The sequence below is a fragment of the Oxyura jamaicensis genome, chromosome 10 (assembly GCF_011077185.1).
Source record: "Oxyura jamaicensis isolate SHBP4307 breed ruddy duck chromosome 10, BPBGC_Ojam_1.0, whole genome shotgun sequence".
Taxonomy (NCBI): Eukaryota; Metazoa; Chordata; class Aves; order Anseriformes; family Anatidae; genus Oxyura; species Oxyura jamaicensis.
In genome coordinates this window covers 3,858,709-3,875,811 of record NC_048902.1, presented here as the reverse complement: position 1 = coordinate 3,875,811, position 17,103 = coordinate 3,858,709, and the positions used below count along the sequence as shown (strand labels likewise).

Sequence of the window (17,103 nt, the reverse complement as noted above, 5' to 3'; positions counted from 1 at the left end):
AATCACTTCTTGACTGACTCCAGGACAAAAATATCACCAAGATCTTCCTATATTTGGGGGGGGGGGGTGGGGGGGACAATGACCAAGGCCTATAATCCACCTCACCCTTGCTGTATCTGCAAACTTTGGGATTTCAGCTCATAGCCAACTCAGTAACTTGCTCCCAAATCTGGCTTTTGCACAACTACCCTTTCAGATTTCTCCATGATTTTCCTCAAGTATTACTGAGATGTAGCCTTCAGCCTCTGTTCTTCCAGCCTTGTCTAGAAATGCCCAGACAGGCTTTTCCCTAGTGCTCACCTCTTCCCTGCCTTGCATTGCTAGATTCACTAGCCATTCTTTTTCCTCCAATTTTCCACCAATATTTACTCACACCCACATTAAGCAGTCAAACAAAAATCTGCTTAACAACATCATTTGTGTTAAATGACCCACCCATTCATTCCTTTGAAGACAGTGCTACTAACAGAAACGTGAATTTAGCAGTCCTGGGCCACAACATCACCCTCTTTTCCTATCACTTCATTCTCTCTTAGCTCCCCCACTCCACTGCATTCATTGTTCCTGCCTGTTCTCCTCCTGTAGGACTATTGACTATTGTCAATAGGATGGATGTAGGACAGATGACTATTCCAGAAATTAGGAAGGGAAGAGCAACAAGGCCCAAGCTACACTATTGTAACTTACCTGGTCTGCCAGGAACTGAGAGGCATCATGTGCTCTTTGGCCATCCCAGGACTGGGGAGCACCCGATAGGACAACACAGTGAGGGCACACAAACTCAGCCCTTTGTCTACCCCACTTCAATCCCTGATGCTTGGCTGCTGAGCACAGGAAAGGGCACCTGATCACTCTCAGTTATGGACAGATCCATAAAGATCCCTACAGGTCATGTTGGGTGTACAGCTTGCACTGCACATATCTACTGCAGTTGACAGTGATCTGAATCAGCCTATGAGACCCCCATGTACAATGTGAATCTTGGTGAATTTATTCACTGGCTGAGGATTACTAATGCCACAGTACTTTTTTTTCTTTCTTTCTTTTTTTTCTTTTCTTTTTTTTTTTTTTTTTTCAGGCTCTCTCCTCCTTGTGCTATTGCTGTTACCACCTCTATACCTTTGCCTCCTTCTAAAACCTCAAGGTTATTTCTCTCAAAGTCCCTTAACTTCCAGACTGTCACCTTATCTTGTAGCATCTCCCAGAAAATTCTATTCTTGTTGTCCGTCCCATCAATGAAGATATGTTTATTTCTCCCTACTGCACGTTATGGGGTCTCGAGTAAGTATCCTCAAATAGCAGATGAAATTCTCATGCTACTTGAATGGACAGTGTAAATATTTTCTGGGAAGAGCTGCACTTCTGAATTTCTCTTGCTCTGTCAACCAACTACTTCAGTAAAGATAGAAAGCTAGATGTGTAAGTCAACAGCATCACATTGATTTCATGGGTAGAGCACCTAAGAAGAACAGTCAAGAGGAGTATCAAGAGACCCGAAAGAAAGAGTCCTCTAAATAACTGCTGGAGGAGTAGTGAAATTAGAAGGGAAATCAACAGAACTAAGTATCAATTAAAGGAGAAAGAAAAAGCATCATAAGAAAGAAAAAGCATCATAAGAAAGAAAAAGCATCATAAGAAAGAATTGAAGTTATGTCAAATTGTAGAGCCTTTATAAAGAAAGTCTGAAATAGAAAACTTGATTTTATTCTGTATACTTAGTCACAGTTCTGGAGGCTCAAAATATACAGTTATCTACTGAATTGGAACAGATCCAGCTGTTAGGTAAATTCAGTCAACATTTACCACCTGATAATATTTTCCATTAGTTTAAAATATTTAACACAATATGACAGTACTAGTATAGTTAAATATTATATGTTACTCAAGTATCATGCATTTTCCTTATTCATCTGCCATAATTCAATTTGGCATCTGTAACACTGATACAGAGACATGAACAAACTGGTTGTAAATATGACTAAACACAGGACAAACACATATTACACCATACAAAACAAGACAGACAAGACATTGCAACATCAGCCTGACCTCTCAGACAGCTGCTGTACAAGGAAAACAAGAATTTACTCAAGATTCCAATATTTCACTGGACCTTAAGTAGTACTTATCAGAGGCTAGTGTTGAATTTTTTTTTCAGGGAACATAATAAAGCAAATAGAAATGAGCACCTTTTTCCTTTAGTCCTCCTTAAATCAGTACTTCTTAGTATTTTAAAGTTCCCATTTTATGTGAAGAAAAAGTAACAACTTATTGATTTAAGTTATTGCACCGACTTAGCAACCTTTCTAAACTAGTGACCTGTATGAATGTATTACAGCAGTCTTTGAAGTCCATCTATTCCTACAGCAGGCCCACAGGGCCTAGATATCCTAATGGATTATACATATCAGCATCTTGTCTAACAGTTCAACACACCTTTTTAAGAACTGCCTTAGCAATGTTTAAGTCTTCTAATTAATGACTTGGCCAGGCAATTCCCAGCTGAAAGAACTGATGCTATGAATGTGTAAACAATCTCACTAAACTCCAGCAGTGATTCTGCTTTTGCCAATAGATAAACAATGTATTGCATTGCTCAAGTCCACTGAGGCATGACGAACACTTGGACTGTGGGGGTATTATTTATGTTCTGCCATATATCTTCTTCCTCCAAGCTGCCAGGGTGGGTTTCTTTCTACATTTGTTGTTGTGTTTTTGCAGTTGCTGTTGTTCTTGCTTTTACTATGGGTAGTAAAAGCAGATACGCAGATTCTGGTTAGTAATAATTTGGCTTCTTTCTGTCGCTGATAATTTCATCTTCTCATCCTCTGTGCTTCTGTCTGTCTTCTTTTACTTGACCTAAAATTGAAACTGTACTTCCATATTAAAACTGGGCTATTTTTCAATGTGTCTCAAGTTGGAGTATTTCAATAGAGAAGTTTTCAGCTGTTTAATAAGTCTTTCCCCACTTTGGTGGGAAAACCTCTTCTGTATTCTTCATTTGTGCAGTACAAAACATCACTTGCTTGTTAGCACTTTGTCCTTTCATGCAAGTATCTTCCACAACAGAACAGGATACAGCTCCTCTCTGGTGTTTGGTCACCATTTATTATCCAGCGAATCTGAGACTAAAGCTGGAGAACAGCTCATGGGCCATGACCTAGAGACAGTTCAATTCAGTAGTTAGGGAATTCCATGTGAAATCTGAGTTCTGTTGATAATTCTGTGCCACAGAATCAAATATCCTTCTCTCTTTTCAGTCCCCTTCAGAACAGCTCTTTATATCCGCATCAACCTACTTGCCTTGCTTACAAATGTAAACAGTTTTCTCCTCTCTCCTGCTTCTTAATACTAAATAATATTATGTACAACATGAGCTTTTTGTGCCATGAAAGTGCATTCCATTTCAATTTCAACTGCACAGATTTAAAATCTAAAGCTCTCTTAATCTCTCCAGGACTGAAATGGAGATAATGTCAAGAAATACTTGTGTTGCTCATACAAAATTTTGGATTTGATTTGAAGATTTTTAGCGTTATCTTACACTAAACTGTTTCCATTCTCCTACACAGGCATAAATGGTTTAAACTGACTGACCATAAAGAATAGATAACCTAAAAGAGCAAGCTTTCATCCCTCTCACAGAAGCATTTCCACCCTTGAAGAAGCAATGTGGTTGCAGCTTCCCTTACCCTCCCCTAGTGCCCCTGTGGCTCCATCTGCCTATCAGTTCAGTCTCTGAACTGGAAACTCCTCAGCAGAAGGGTCTGAAGTTTGCATCCTTCCACCTCTCATGTTGGGATTCTCCTTGTGAATTTTCTGCTTCTGATCAAGCTGGCTATTTGGGGGCCTGCCTTTGAATGCCTGTCTCTGCCCAGTCAACATTTTAAAATGACTACAAAAGAGAGGGATTAAAAGAAAAAAAAAAAAAAAAAGGAAGTGAAGCTAATCAAGTCTATCATTAGTAATGCTCACTGATTTCACCATTGAGCTCACCCATTCCTCTGTCTCTTCTTCTTCTTTTTTCTTTCTTTTTTAATTTTGTTTTGTAAGCCTGCTACATACAAATAGGAGATAGGGGCTGGACTTCCGCACACTTGCCAAATGCAAGTCCTGCACTTTCAGCTGCAATGGCAGGGAAACATCTGTAAGCCTTAAGACATTTGCAGTCTCTCTCCAGTGATAACATCAGGCTTCAAGACTATGCTGGATAACGTTCAGGTCAGCTGTTGCTCTAAAGGGTTCTTTCTGATCTTGGTTCTCACAGAAGAGAAACCCTACAAGGCTGAAAAATGGTTGTGTGAGGGATGTAACACACAGAGATGTTGAAGGTAACAGATTCAAGAAAACTTCCAGAATTTTTCCTCGTTTTCTGTCCTTTTTTTTTTTTTTTTTTAACTCTTTAATTTTACCTCTTATTTTATCTTTTATTTTCTTCTGAAAATTGTTTTCCATGCTCCTGTTTATGACTGGTCTGTCTAGGTCAAATTGAAGAAGGTTCTATTAATGACTGAAATGTCACATAAGCACACTGAACTGATTGTCCTTCTCTGCTTGGGCTCAGTTCCACCGAAGGCAATTTGCATATTTACAGCATTCAGTATCAGCAAGATGGGTCCTTTGGAAATGAAGACTTTAATACTCTTTTCCCCTATGCCTTCTGTAATTGGTGCTTCTTTGTCAGCATCCCCTTTCCTGCATGCCTAGATTAGGACTGACAACAGCCTCCTAACACATTTTAAATGCTATTAAAACAGCACTAAAGGTGTTAGAGCTGCCTATTGCATCTCAGAACTCCACACTAAAGCTTTTCCTTTCACTTCCCTCTTGACTGCTTGCTGTTCTCTAACAGAATGCCTCCCATTTATCACTTGCACGTGATCCATCATCTTTCCCTAAAAAAGGACTGAACAGCAATCTATTTTGTGATTTTTCAGCCATCAGATTTGTCTGAGTACTTTTTCAATTTTGACAGTTCTCCATCTGAATTTGAAGCAGCATACTTTGTTCAGCACCCCTTTGAAATGATGTTCATTTCTGTAGCTGCATTTTGTCTAAACTGGCGATGCTAACAGCACAAATCTGTCATGGTTTACATTGAAAGAATAAATGCCCATTTACACTGGGCATTTATCCTATATTATACTATACATTTACACATTTATACTATTTATACTATATCTGAACATACCAAGCTAAATACTAAACACTAAGCTTATCCTGTAGTCAAGTTCTCACCTAGTTCAGAGCATTTTTTTATTTATTTATTTTTTTTCCAGCTTCTAACAAAAATACTGCTGATAATTTTGACTGTCATTCTACTTCTGTTCTGGGTTTCCCAGGTTAGCCTGTTAGCAGTCTATTCCCATGCATCAGAGAAGCTAAGAGTTTCAGAGTGCATGCTTCCTAGCTCCTTAGGTCATTCTTTCTCAATTATATTATTTAAATACAAGTTATTGATCATTATAATATGCTTATAAACCCTAAGATGTAATGTTATTTTACAGATACCAGCCATAAAAGTATTTCAATGATGAGTAACGTGGCAGGTTTACATGAGATTTTACTTGATCTTCCTAGCCACTACATTCTGCTTTAGGTTAAATATAAAGCAGAGAGATATGTATTGTTCAAGCATATTCTGATGAACACATTTCCTGGGACTCAAATAGCAGTACAATTACAAAATCTTCCTGATCTACTCTAGTGTGTTTTAGTGCTACTGCTCACTAGTTTTTAACATCTCCAAATAATCTCTTCAGATAGTATTCTCTTTCAACGTCCTACCTTTTAAGAAGTATTTTTGTTGTCAGTTTCTCAACGACTGTCATGGTTTAATAAGTGTTGCTGAAAGTGAACCTTAAAACACTTTTCTAATATTTACATACAGAAGAGACACAAAACAATGCCATGTGTGTGGGTAGTTCTGATTTTTAAAGGGCATGCACATCTGCAATGCTTTCTTCCCCACAGTGGGCAACTACAACTCTCTGTACCCAATTAAAGCTTCTATTTTTAAGCCTTTAATTAAAAAAGGTTTAAATGGAGCATGCCAGCAATATGGTAGATATTTTATGAAACATACACCACAGACACCTGAAACATACACCATAGACACCACGAAATTAAAAAAATTAAGTGCCTTATTTATTTGGCACCATCGGACCTCATCAAATTTCTGCTACTGAAATCTTAGTTAGTTCACTAATCAGATTATAATGTAGTTACAAGTGTTCATGCAGCTTTCAAGTTAACTGTATTAAAAGAAAAACCAAAATAGACCATGGATAAAGGAAAAAATAAAGTATTTTCTCTACAAACAGCAATAAAAGATTTGCAGAGAGTTAATTGATTTTGAAAAGCAGGTACCCAGACAGCAAATAGAGTAGTTATATTTGACAGTTAAGTAGTGAGTTAGTAGTGAGTTAGACATTCAACATTCTACTTTTTAAAGAGGATGACCAGAAGATCTAGAAGGGCTTTCTGTGTAGATGAATACACCAGTAGATACATCTTACAAGGAATCAGAAAGCTAAACTCTACAATTAAAACTATTATTTTTTGATATAAGTATCACTGCCCCAAGCTTTATGCATGTTTTTGCCAAAACACTCCATGGAATTGAATGCATTTGTTATACCAACGCAGTCCGCTAGAGGTCGTTACATCGAGCACTTCAGAATCTACTTAGCAGTAACGTAACGAAGTACGTATTACCAGCATCATCTGGGGTGCCACAAATATCAAAGTGACAAGTCCTGTAGTACTTTTGAGTAGGGAAAAAAAATTTCTCACAATATGCTGGTTGACTTACTGAGATATAAAATAGACTCCAGATTAAATGATTGTTCCAGATTAATTAGATTGGGTTATTAGATTGGAGATATTTTCCTTAATAGAGTACTGTGGCATAAAGACTGCTAGCCCAGTTTTAGAAAACCTTCTATGATGCTTGAAAGTAATTAAAAAAAAAAAAAAAGGCAAGCTGAACTAGAAAACCTCAAGACTTTATAACAGTACACTTGAATATATGATGAAAGAACTTGAATGCAAAGTGAGAGGTAAATTTTGCATCCCACTTTTTTTCTACTCAGTTTTGCATCTCTCTGCATGTAAGACAGGATCACTTAGTATCAAATATCTGATCATATATCAGGACTGCATCAGAATTTTGTAACCAATATATAAAGCAAGATAGATATAGGTAAATAGAGGTGTATTTAGTATTTCTTCGATAAATAAGCAAAAATCCAAGTCTAATCAGAAATCGTCTAATAGCATGTTATGAAAGCAGAAAGAATGCCTTAGAATAGAATAGTTCCCAAACATTTGATTTTGTGGATGTGTGATGTCGAAATAAAAATAAGAGGTATTTCATGAGAGGTATTTCATCCTCTGTGCAGGAACAGGGCTCAGCATAATAGTGCTGTCAGTCTGTTTTACATAGCTCCAATTTAAACAATTTACTTATATCCCATGTCAGTCTATCATTCACCTGGAGAAACAGAAATGTCTGCAATCACAGCCTTCTGACTACTGAATGGTTTCTTGGCATGCAGGTAGCCTGTAACTTGAAGCAGCTTTCCAGCAAAGATGCTTATAATTCTGCAGAAAATTAGATCAGCTATGATATTCCAAGAACAAGTTTTTTTTTGTTTGTTTTTTAAAAAAAAAGTTGAAATCTGTATTTGTCCTGCTATTTCTGTGAGAAACTGAATCATAAAATATGAAGGGCAGCTTCTACCTTACCCTTGTGTATAGAAAGAAGACCCTTAATAACTAGTCTGCCCCGTTTCTGCACTCTGAATGCTTCAAATTAAGTTGTATTTCCTGGACTGACAATAAAGAGCTCAAAGACTTGAGTCAGCTTAAAGATCACAGTATATAAGCCAAAATCATTGGATTAAACTGCTTTTAGCTTCTCTTTCAGCTTTACTAGCTTCAGATGCTTAACTCATCTTCTATTGCATTTGTAGATCAGGTGGCATAAGGAAATTGCACACAGCACATAGCTCTCTGGATTATGTAGTAAAATAATCAGCATTCCCAGAAGAGTCAAAAATACATTGTTTTACTGGATCTCACCTCCTCAACCATGTGCTTGACTTTCTTCTGTTGGCAGTGGACCATATCATCCAGATGTTTGATTCGCTCCCTTAGGCTTGCTGCTACCTCCTCCAAATGCTGTGACCTAGCAAAAGATGGAAGAATTAAGCATATAAATGTGGAGGTATGCAGTATGAGGAAAACAAGAACAAATTGTCATAATTCCACCACAAATCAGGAAGATTAGGTCCAGAGGTAGACAAGCCAAATTCCACTGGCAGACGTGGATTTTATTTGTGTAAAGTATGTTCTAATGGTACTCTTGTAGTCAAAGTTGCTGTCTCCACCCATGTTAACTCACCTTTGTCTCACATACTGGTGTGCTTACTCAGAGCCCAAAGTGCTGACAAGTAAATGATATAATAAAGCTCATCTCCTTCAGATGTCTGTTTTTCCTTGGCATTTAGACAACTAGATCTTTATCACCAGAAAGGCACATTTATATGGACTTATTAGCACCTGCAAACTTTTTGGTAATGCATACTAAATAGGAGCCAGGAGGCACATCCGCAGGTGTCCTTTTAAGTGCTCTCCTATTGTAGGGCAGCCATGAATCAAGGATTTGGCATAGTTGCCAACAGTACTAGAATGCTAACTGGAGTAGTTTTAAGTCAACAACAGTCAGCAGGAACTGGCGTGGATGTTTAAAGTTTCTATGTATGACTTTGCAGACAGATTCTGTATTTCTTCCAATCAGTTTTACACAGAAATAGAACATCCTCAGAACTCCTATCACAAGCTGACTTGACAGCTTGCCAGGAAAGTAGTTTTAGAATATGTGAAGAAACAGGAGGGAAGCATGGGAACCTCTGGTGGTTTTTTGTTGTTGTTGTTTTTTGTTTGTTTTTATCTGAATGAACAATTCTTGAAATTCTTAAAGAAATCAATCACTTGCCTGCAAAATAAACTTCTGTATTCCTATGTTCAGGACTGGACAGGATTTGAGAAGTGGAGGAGGGGATTCAAAAACAAAAAGGAATTTTTTCATCCTGCTCTGTGTACAGCAGAAGAAACTGCTGAAGCTGCAAACAGAACGACCATTTTAAGGCAAAGCAGCAGATGGCAAACTGTGTGACATGATTCCACTCAATGACTGAATTGTATGCTGTTTCTCTCCCATAAATAGTTTCTATTAACAGTAGTCTACAAAACTGTAACTGCAGCACTTTGACAAGGACTCTAAAATCAAGGCATTGCTGCATGTTTTTCAATCCTGCATATTAAGGTCTCACAAAATAAGTTTCCATTTTGACTGCAGTTTTAACACAGAGATGGTCTCTCATTGAAAGATTCCAAATATTAAGTACTGATAGTAGTAGAGAAACAACAGATGTCATTGCTCACACGGAGATAAGTGTCTGGCTAGGAATACACAGGTGAAGAGAAGTTAAGAACAGAGCTCAGCATCTGAATACAGATTCATTGCTTGCATTACATAGATTACAACCACATGCTTGTTTGCATTGCACTGCACAAATTCCTGTCTTTCCTTTACCCTTATTAATGCAGCATAACTTTTCATGCTGAGTGGACAGGGCAGTATTCATTGTAGTGAGAAGAGTATCTGTTATCTGGTGGTAAGGAAAGAAGGTAATTATCTTTCATCTCCATATTCTATGTTGCATGCAACATCTGTACACTCTAAATTGTTATTTTAACAGGCTGATGTAAAAATATTTTTTTTTCCTGAAACCAGATAAGCAGGTCACATCAGTACAACTAGGAAGATGCTTTTGGCAGGGACTTCTTTTTATGATTATACTTCATAAAGAATAGTGGGATGTCAAAACTTTAAAACTGAGTTTCTAGGTGCCCCAGAAATATTAGTAGTAATCAAGTATGATTATTCAGTGGCTGCTTATAATTCATCTTTACCCATTCAAGTAGTGTCACCTAAATTTCTTTTGCCTAGTTGTGGTGCTTTGTCAGTCTCAAAGTAGCAGTGGATGTACGTGCCACCCATTGGCAGAAACAGCACACTCAGGTGCCATCAGCATCACCAGATCTTCCTTCTAAACCTCATGATTTCCAGAACCATTCACAGAGATCTCACTGCCAATAACATGACCTTCAACTTTCCTCAAATAACTAACTCCACAGCTTACTTCTGCACTGTGATGTTACATGACAGATTTTTTTTTACACACCTTCATTTGTTCACGTGCATATGTTAATGTCCCTCACATTCGTAGACCCACTTCTCCAAGCCTCAAACATGTTCCATTCCCCGTCTTTTATACATAAGAGATGTTGGCAGTCATATGCAGAACTTGTGCTCTCATCATGAGTTCATCTTTTCAAAGATGAACCTTTTTTATCCTACAGCTTAATATTTATACAGAATGTCTTTTCTTTTAAAACTGTATTGAACAGTCTAGAAGGAGACGATCAAAGTATTCACAGTCAGGATCATACTATGCTGAATTTGGGAATGCAGATTTAAGAAAAATGCAATCTACAAATATGTCACTTTGTGTTCTATCTAAAATGTATTCTGCATGTTTAAAAACAACTTTGCAGGAAAAATGCATGGAAATAATATTTTATATCTAAATAAAGGAACTCATCAGATGGATTATCTCTCCTGAACTGCAGTGTTAAAGTTAGGAAAGATAAAATTCAGATGTCTTCAAAAACAAACAAATCAACTGACCCCCTAAGGTTACCTAACAACACTAAAAGTTCCACAAACAAGACATATCTCACCTCTCACTGTCAGAGTTTTCAGATTTTGCTCCAGATATTTGCCTTTCATTTAGTTCCAGTTGTTTTTGCAGCTGGTGACGTTCCTAAACAACAATAAATGCTATCCTTCAGTTCTCCATATGTCAATATATAAAGGCTGCACTATGCATATTTCATTGCAATTCAGAAGATAATTTTTGAAATTAAAATAGAAACTAATTAAACAAAATTTACAGATGTTACAGAGGATTCATGTATTTCCTATAGCCAAGGACCACAGAATGCAAATAATACAGTCAAATTCCAGCTATCCACAGACATAAGATCAGATTTTTCAATTTCCCATTTGAAGATGTGCAGTTGTACTTGAAACCGAAATTTCTGAATAGAGATGAGTCCTCACAATCTTTAACTACATATGTCTCCTATTTTCCATTTTATCCCTCCAAAAAGGTATCTCAGCCCAAGGCAGAGATAAAAGTTATTGCTCTATTCCTTCCCTCCACCTCTACCCCATCTTCCACCCAAATCAAAAAATGTTCCTGTTTATCTTCTGGGCATCCACAAACATAGTGCTTGTGAAGATCTATCAGGAATTGGGAACTGTCAACACAAATTAACAGAAGCTATCCACTTTAATGGGAATTTAACAAAGGTGTTCAGTTTTACTCTGCAAATATCAGGCAGATAACAGCAAATTACATGCCCTGAAACTTATCTGTACTGTAAGAACTATATTACAATCCTTTTTTCACTGCATAATACAAGTGGTATGCCAAAACCCAGATCAAGTTGACAAGGGGCATATTAAGCTGACACCATTTCTCAGTGTAATCACTAATTCTATTGCAAGCATTAGACAAAAGTGGCTCAATATAAAAGCACATCAGACTAACCAGTTAAGACAACAAGATTGTCTTATAAAAAAATTATCAGTAACAAATATTTACTAAAGTTGGTGAAGTAATGCTTCACTTGTAAGACCAGAAGATTGTACTCTATCCACTTACTAGGATTTCCCTGTATGTTCTCTATTCTATATTCTAGATAGCAAGGCCTACATCTTTAAAGATAATGACAAGCCTGCTATTGAATTAAATGAGAGACACCCAAGTACATCCAAAAGTATTGGAGTCTTACAGAAGGGCTGCTTTTATGCCTTTTAGAGTGACACTCTTCAGTCTAAGGACTAAACAATAACATCGATTCTCAGTTAGGTGAATGATACCAGAAAACAGTCATAATCTAAACAAGTTAGAAATCTTTGAAAATTAAGTACCTGCTAAATACCCACAAAAAATCCCCAAGAAACTTTTAGTTTGAAGCCCTCAGTTTAGCATTGCATTGAAACGTGGATAAATTTGGAGATGCAATTCCAGTCAGAACTAATAGACAGCTTAATGATAAGGTCTTAATTTACCTAAAATATATCTTAGTGGACCTACCAACAGCATTTTTAAGAGACTTCAGGTCATATATGATTATATCATTAGACTCAGGAGACCTTGGGCACTGAAGGAAATGATGGTTTAGTAAATAAATTTTGACACCTTAAGCAGCTCTGGCTGTCAACACAACTAGAAAAATAGAAGAGCAACTTAATCACAGTGTCTTTTCAGTAGTCAAGGTGCATTTACTTACATGGATACAATAACTACATAAGATGCAAACAGCAATGGTATGTCACTGAGCAGGGTACTGAGCAGCAGGCAATTTCAAAAAAAAAAAAATCCCTTCATATAATTCTGCATTTTCTTTAAAGAATGAAAGCAACGAACTCTCATACCTCTTCCATGCGTTCAATCAGACGATCCAGCTCACCAATTCTCTGATCTTTCTCCTGTATACTTGTTTCTGTAATTTGCATCTTTTTATTTGCCTCTTCAATAGCTTTCAGAAGCCGATTTGTTTCCTCCTTTAAACAAGAACATTTACAATCATGAGGAATAAACATTTTTTTAGCTCAAAGAACCAGGCTAATAGTTTTTAAGCAAACCTCAAGGCTTTTCATGACACTTGTCCAGAAGTCTGGAAGAGCTGTGACCCTAAACTTTAATTATATGTAACAAAAGATCTGGGGCACTCTGAAGTGCATACATATTTGTAAAGCATTGTTACGAAAGCATGAGAAAAACATTTCCCCGTTTCTTAGATATTTGTTCTCCCTTCTGAATATTCCGTGAAGTAACAGCACAAGAAAAAATGCTATTCCAGTTGACAGCATTTTAAACACTACCATTTACCCTGTTCAGCTATGTACTTTCTTCACATATGAAACAACAGGAATAGGAAGAAGCTAGAGAATCTACCTTCAGTCTCAGTCATTATCTGTCTTTACCAGGTAGAAGAACACAATGACAAACTGCTCAAAGTTAGGTTTTACTTGGGGGTGGACCAAAACCAGTGGACAGAAAGAGTTATTGTTCCCCTAGTGTCCAGTGAAATTGTCCTTCCATCCCCTTTTAAAACTATCAATAAATTTGGACATCCTATTTTCCTCTTTTTAGAGGAACAGAAGTAAAAAAAAGCCAACTTACTCCATTTCAGATTTTAAAATCAACATTATCATTACTGTTATGGTGTTTGAACATTCTTTATTCAGCCCTACAACCCCAATAGCTTGGAAAACTTAGTAACAGTGGCATGACTAGTTGCAGAGAAAGGAGTGAAGTAGCATACGTACACTCTGGAGTAAAAAACTCTACATTAGTAGGTGACTGAGAAATGACACCCAAACTGAGCGCCACAGACCGGCTATACGTACTAGGAGGATTTCTTTCTCGGCTTTATGTTTCTGTTCCTCTTCTCTCATTTTTTCCTCATACTGACTATACAGTTTCCTTGTCATCTCTCTCATGACTTCAGCATTGGCTTCTTGTGATGATTCCACCTATAAGAGAGAAAAGGATGGAAGTCATGGATGACCCATCTGTCAGCAGAGCACTGCTGTCAGCAGGAAAAATGAAACTCGCATGATGCAAGAATAACACCTGGAATTTCAGTTCCACCTTGCTATAAATTTGACATTATTGAAGCAGATTGTCATTTGCAACAAAACCATTGCAATGCTTCGCCAATGTAGAACTCATTCAAAATTGTATAAGTTACCATTTCATCAAGTTTCACGTTACTTGAATTTAACCAGCCATCACTTGTTGAGCATCAGGCCACACCTCTTTACTGAGCCCTTCCGTAACAGCTTCCAAGTCACTTGGTTTGTTTCCCCATGGAAAAAGTTTTGTTTCCTGCCATTTTACTGAAGTGTAGATTAGAGATGGTGTAGACTTAGGTCCCGTTTCTAGATAGCCACCAACTCTCAAAGCAACAATTACTTTAAGCTGAATATAAGTACGTGCTGCTAACCAGAAGACACAGCTGCACCCTTCCTCCTCTCTCTTGCTTTTTCACATACTGCTCTGACTGCCAGCACAGGAACTGGGGTGACCATGGAGCAAAGCTGATCAGTGAACAACTCAGACTGAAAATACCCAGGAGTAGGGGAGGGTTAATTTTTAACCACAGGACCAGAAACTCTACTACTGCTACAGGGAAGAATGGTAATTCAGAGACAGGATTTCCCCCTTATGTTGGTTCAAAACACTCACTGAACCACACCCTCATTGATTAAACACAAGATAATACATTTACAGCATAAAGCCATCTACTCTGTAAACTGCAATAAAAAGCAAAGTAAAATAGCTCATCTAGGACTTAGTTCTCTTAATGCACATTCTATAAGTCAGAAATGGTTATCCTGGAACTCTGTGGCTGCTAAAGCCATGTCAGGGAGATGAGAATACACTGTCATCTGAGAAAAGAATAAAGTGTTCCTTGCTCATCACTAGAGGTTACAAAACCACTAAATACCTTGTTCTGATTTCAAGGTCTCAGTTGTGTATTTGTTTTGTTTGTTTTCTTCACTTCAAGGACTGAATGATTTATTAAAATCTTGTGTTTATCTTACATGGTGGGAACAACTGTCTTAATGTCCTGTAGGATAGCAACAGTGGATTTCATCCTTTGCCGAGGGACTAAGCTCTGAAGGACTCCACTTGTTCTACAATTGCCCTCTTTGACAACTCACAGACTGATACTGGCACAGAGGTGGTACCTTGCACTTTGTGAGAGAGACTGAAGATAAATTAAGTTTCACTATAATACAAAACCTTTCATGCTATAGGAAGCCTGAAAGAACCATGAAATTCAGAAAAAGCCAACAATCAAAACCCAAAGTCCTTGAGATATGCTGAACAGGAATACAATCCCTGGCACTGACTCTCCATCATTTGTTTGCTTATAACTTGAGCAATGAGAATAGTGAAAACAAGCATTAAAATATAGATGCATTATGGCATCTGTCACAGTATTCTTAAGCAAGCTCTCCAACCTCAGCTATTGTAATGAGAAAAAGGTCAAGCTTTCTGCCATGTAAAACCATATAGTTTGCATTTTATTCCCTTGTATTTCTCTGAAAGAAATAGCTTAATTCTCTTTCCAAAGCACTTGCTGCTATAGCACTTATCTGCTGACCATATGTTCATAAAACTTGATTACCTATTAAAAATTAAGCAATATCATATAAACAGGCTCAACATCAAGACATTCTTGCAGCACTGTGTAAAGTTGTAAAATCCCTTTACTTACAGAAATGGACACTAATTACCTTTGAATAGTTTGAACTTCTACCTGCCAACATCTCTGGATAGGAATCCCATGTTATGGAAAGACTGACTGCTGCCAGCTGGGATTCTTTGTTATTAACACAGAACCATTTCACAGGAATATGACAGCTCTAGGGAATGAGCAAGGTGTGATGGATGAAGAATCCTTTACAAAGAAGGCCAAGGAATTCATTTAATATACTCCTAAATGCCCTTACTGTGCAATATCTTCAGAGGAGTTTATATACTGTACCTTTAATTTCAGTAACTGATTTTCAATTTGTGCTGTTTCCAGTTGTTTTTGCTTCTCTCTCAGCTTTTCCATAGATTGCTCATGTGTGTGTTTTAGATTCCTTATTTGTTCCCTTATATCAGTGTTCTCCAAAGTAACATCCACTAGAGTTTTCTGGAAGAAAGAGGCAAACCACATATTAAAAATCACAAATAATCTAGTGTGCTAATGTAGTCAAGAGAGTATGGAATAGAAAAAAACATTTAAGAGATTCATGATTAGTCAACACAACATGAACAGTTTTGAAAGTTTTAACATTTAAAATTCTGACTTTTCTTGTATTTGGTTTCCTAGCAGGAATTTCCATGAGGAACATACTCATTGAAATCAAGTCCTGGAACACAATAAAAAAGAGAAAGGAATATGGATACATTTTAGTACAAATGCTATTCCCAACAGTCTTCCTTTCTCCTCTCCAAAAGTCATGCTATACATATTAAACACATTAAAGTGAGAAAAACTGTGACATACAAGAAAACAGGATTGTTAATTGTTGAGCTCAGATACATAGGAATTTAAAAGTCTTTAAAATAGAAAATACATTCCCCCATTCTCCCTCCCCCTACATTTCACAGGTATATACAACCTCACAAGTACTTATTAGCATCCACACATGCCACTTCCATTTCTATTACCTGGTGAAGGTAGGTATAAGGCAGAAGATGTTCTGTTTTGCACAACACAGAACAAGTTACACTGTCACCTTACAATATTCCATAGAGACATGACTAGTGACATTAGTCTGCTGCAGATCAGTATGTCTTGACCGTACACTTTTTAAATAGCTGTTACAAAAGAGTTGCAGTTTTTTTCCTTAGTTTCTTAAATTAGATGCCTCAGATATCCAAGACAATACTTTATGGACTAGCTTAGTGTTAGAATCTGTATTTGTTATCCATGTTTAATGTACGCTTTTAAATGCACGTCAGAAAAGGAAGTTGTCAGCTGTGAAACAGCTATTAAAATGTACCTGCAAGTCTATTGATGCTGATGTCAAGGAGCTGTTCATTTCACTAAAGCTATCTAAGGCTGCAGCCTGCACTCGCACATGATTCTCTAAGGATTCCTGATGAGCATTTGTCACCTGAGCAGGAAAAAAAAAGAAGTTTTATATAGAATAATGATCAAGTTTACCTATTGGTTCAAAGGGACCTACAGAATAGACAGACCCCATGGTTAATTTCCACAGTACTAGGATGCTTAAAATACACAAACCGTGTCCCTGTACCTCAAAAACATACAAACAAAATCTATAATTTAAATATGCTAACAGAAATAAGGCACAAATAGCTATGTTTGTTGCTGATCTGTAATCAGCATAAAACCTGTCTGTTTTTTGAAAGGACAAGAGAACGCTTG

The 17,103-nt window shown here is 37.2% G+C and overlaps 1 protein-coding gene across 3 annotated transcripts in view; it reads right to left on the bottom strand.

Annotated features, from left to right (window-relative positions):
* The window catches only part of LOC118171982 (myocardial zonula adherens protein-like), a 61,820-nt gene that overhangs the window by 18,666 nt on the left and 26,051 nt on the right, over nt 1–17,103 (bottom strand). For all 3 annotated transcript variants that reach the window (XM_035335555.1, XM_035335553.1, XM_035335554.1), the window contains 6 exons: nt 16,715–16,828; nt 15,706–15,858; nt 13,556–13,681; nt 12,578–12,706; nt 10,813–10,895; nt 8,086–8,191 (listed from right to left, as the gene is read on the bottom strand). In XM_035335555.1, the coding sequence (XP_035191446.1) occupies nt 8,086–8,191; nt 10,813–10,895; nt 12,578–12,706; nt 13,556–13,681; nt 15,706–15,858; nt 16,715–16,828 (711 nt within the window). The remainder of the gene's footprint in view (nt 1–8,085; nt 8,192–10,812; nt 10,896–12,577; nt 12,707–13,555; nt 13,682–15,705; nt 15,859–16,714; nt 16,829–17,103) is intronic.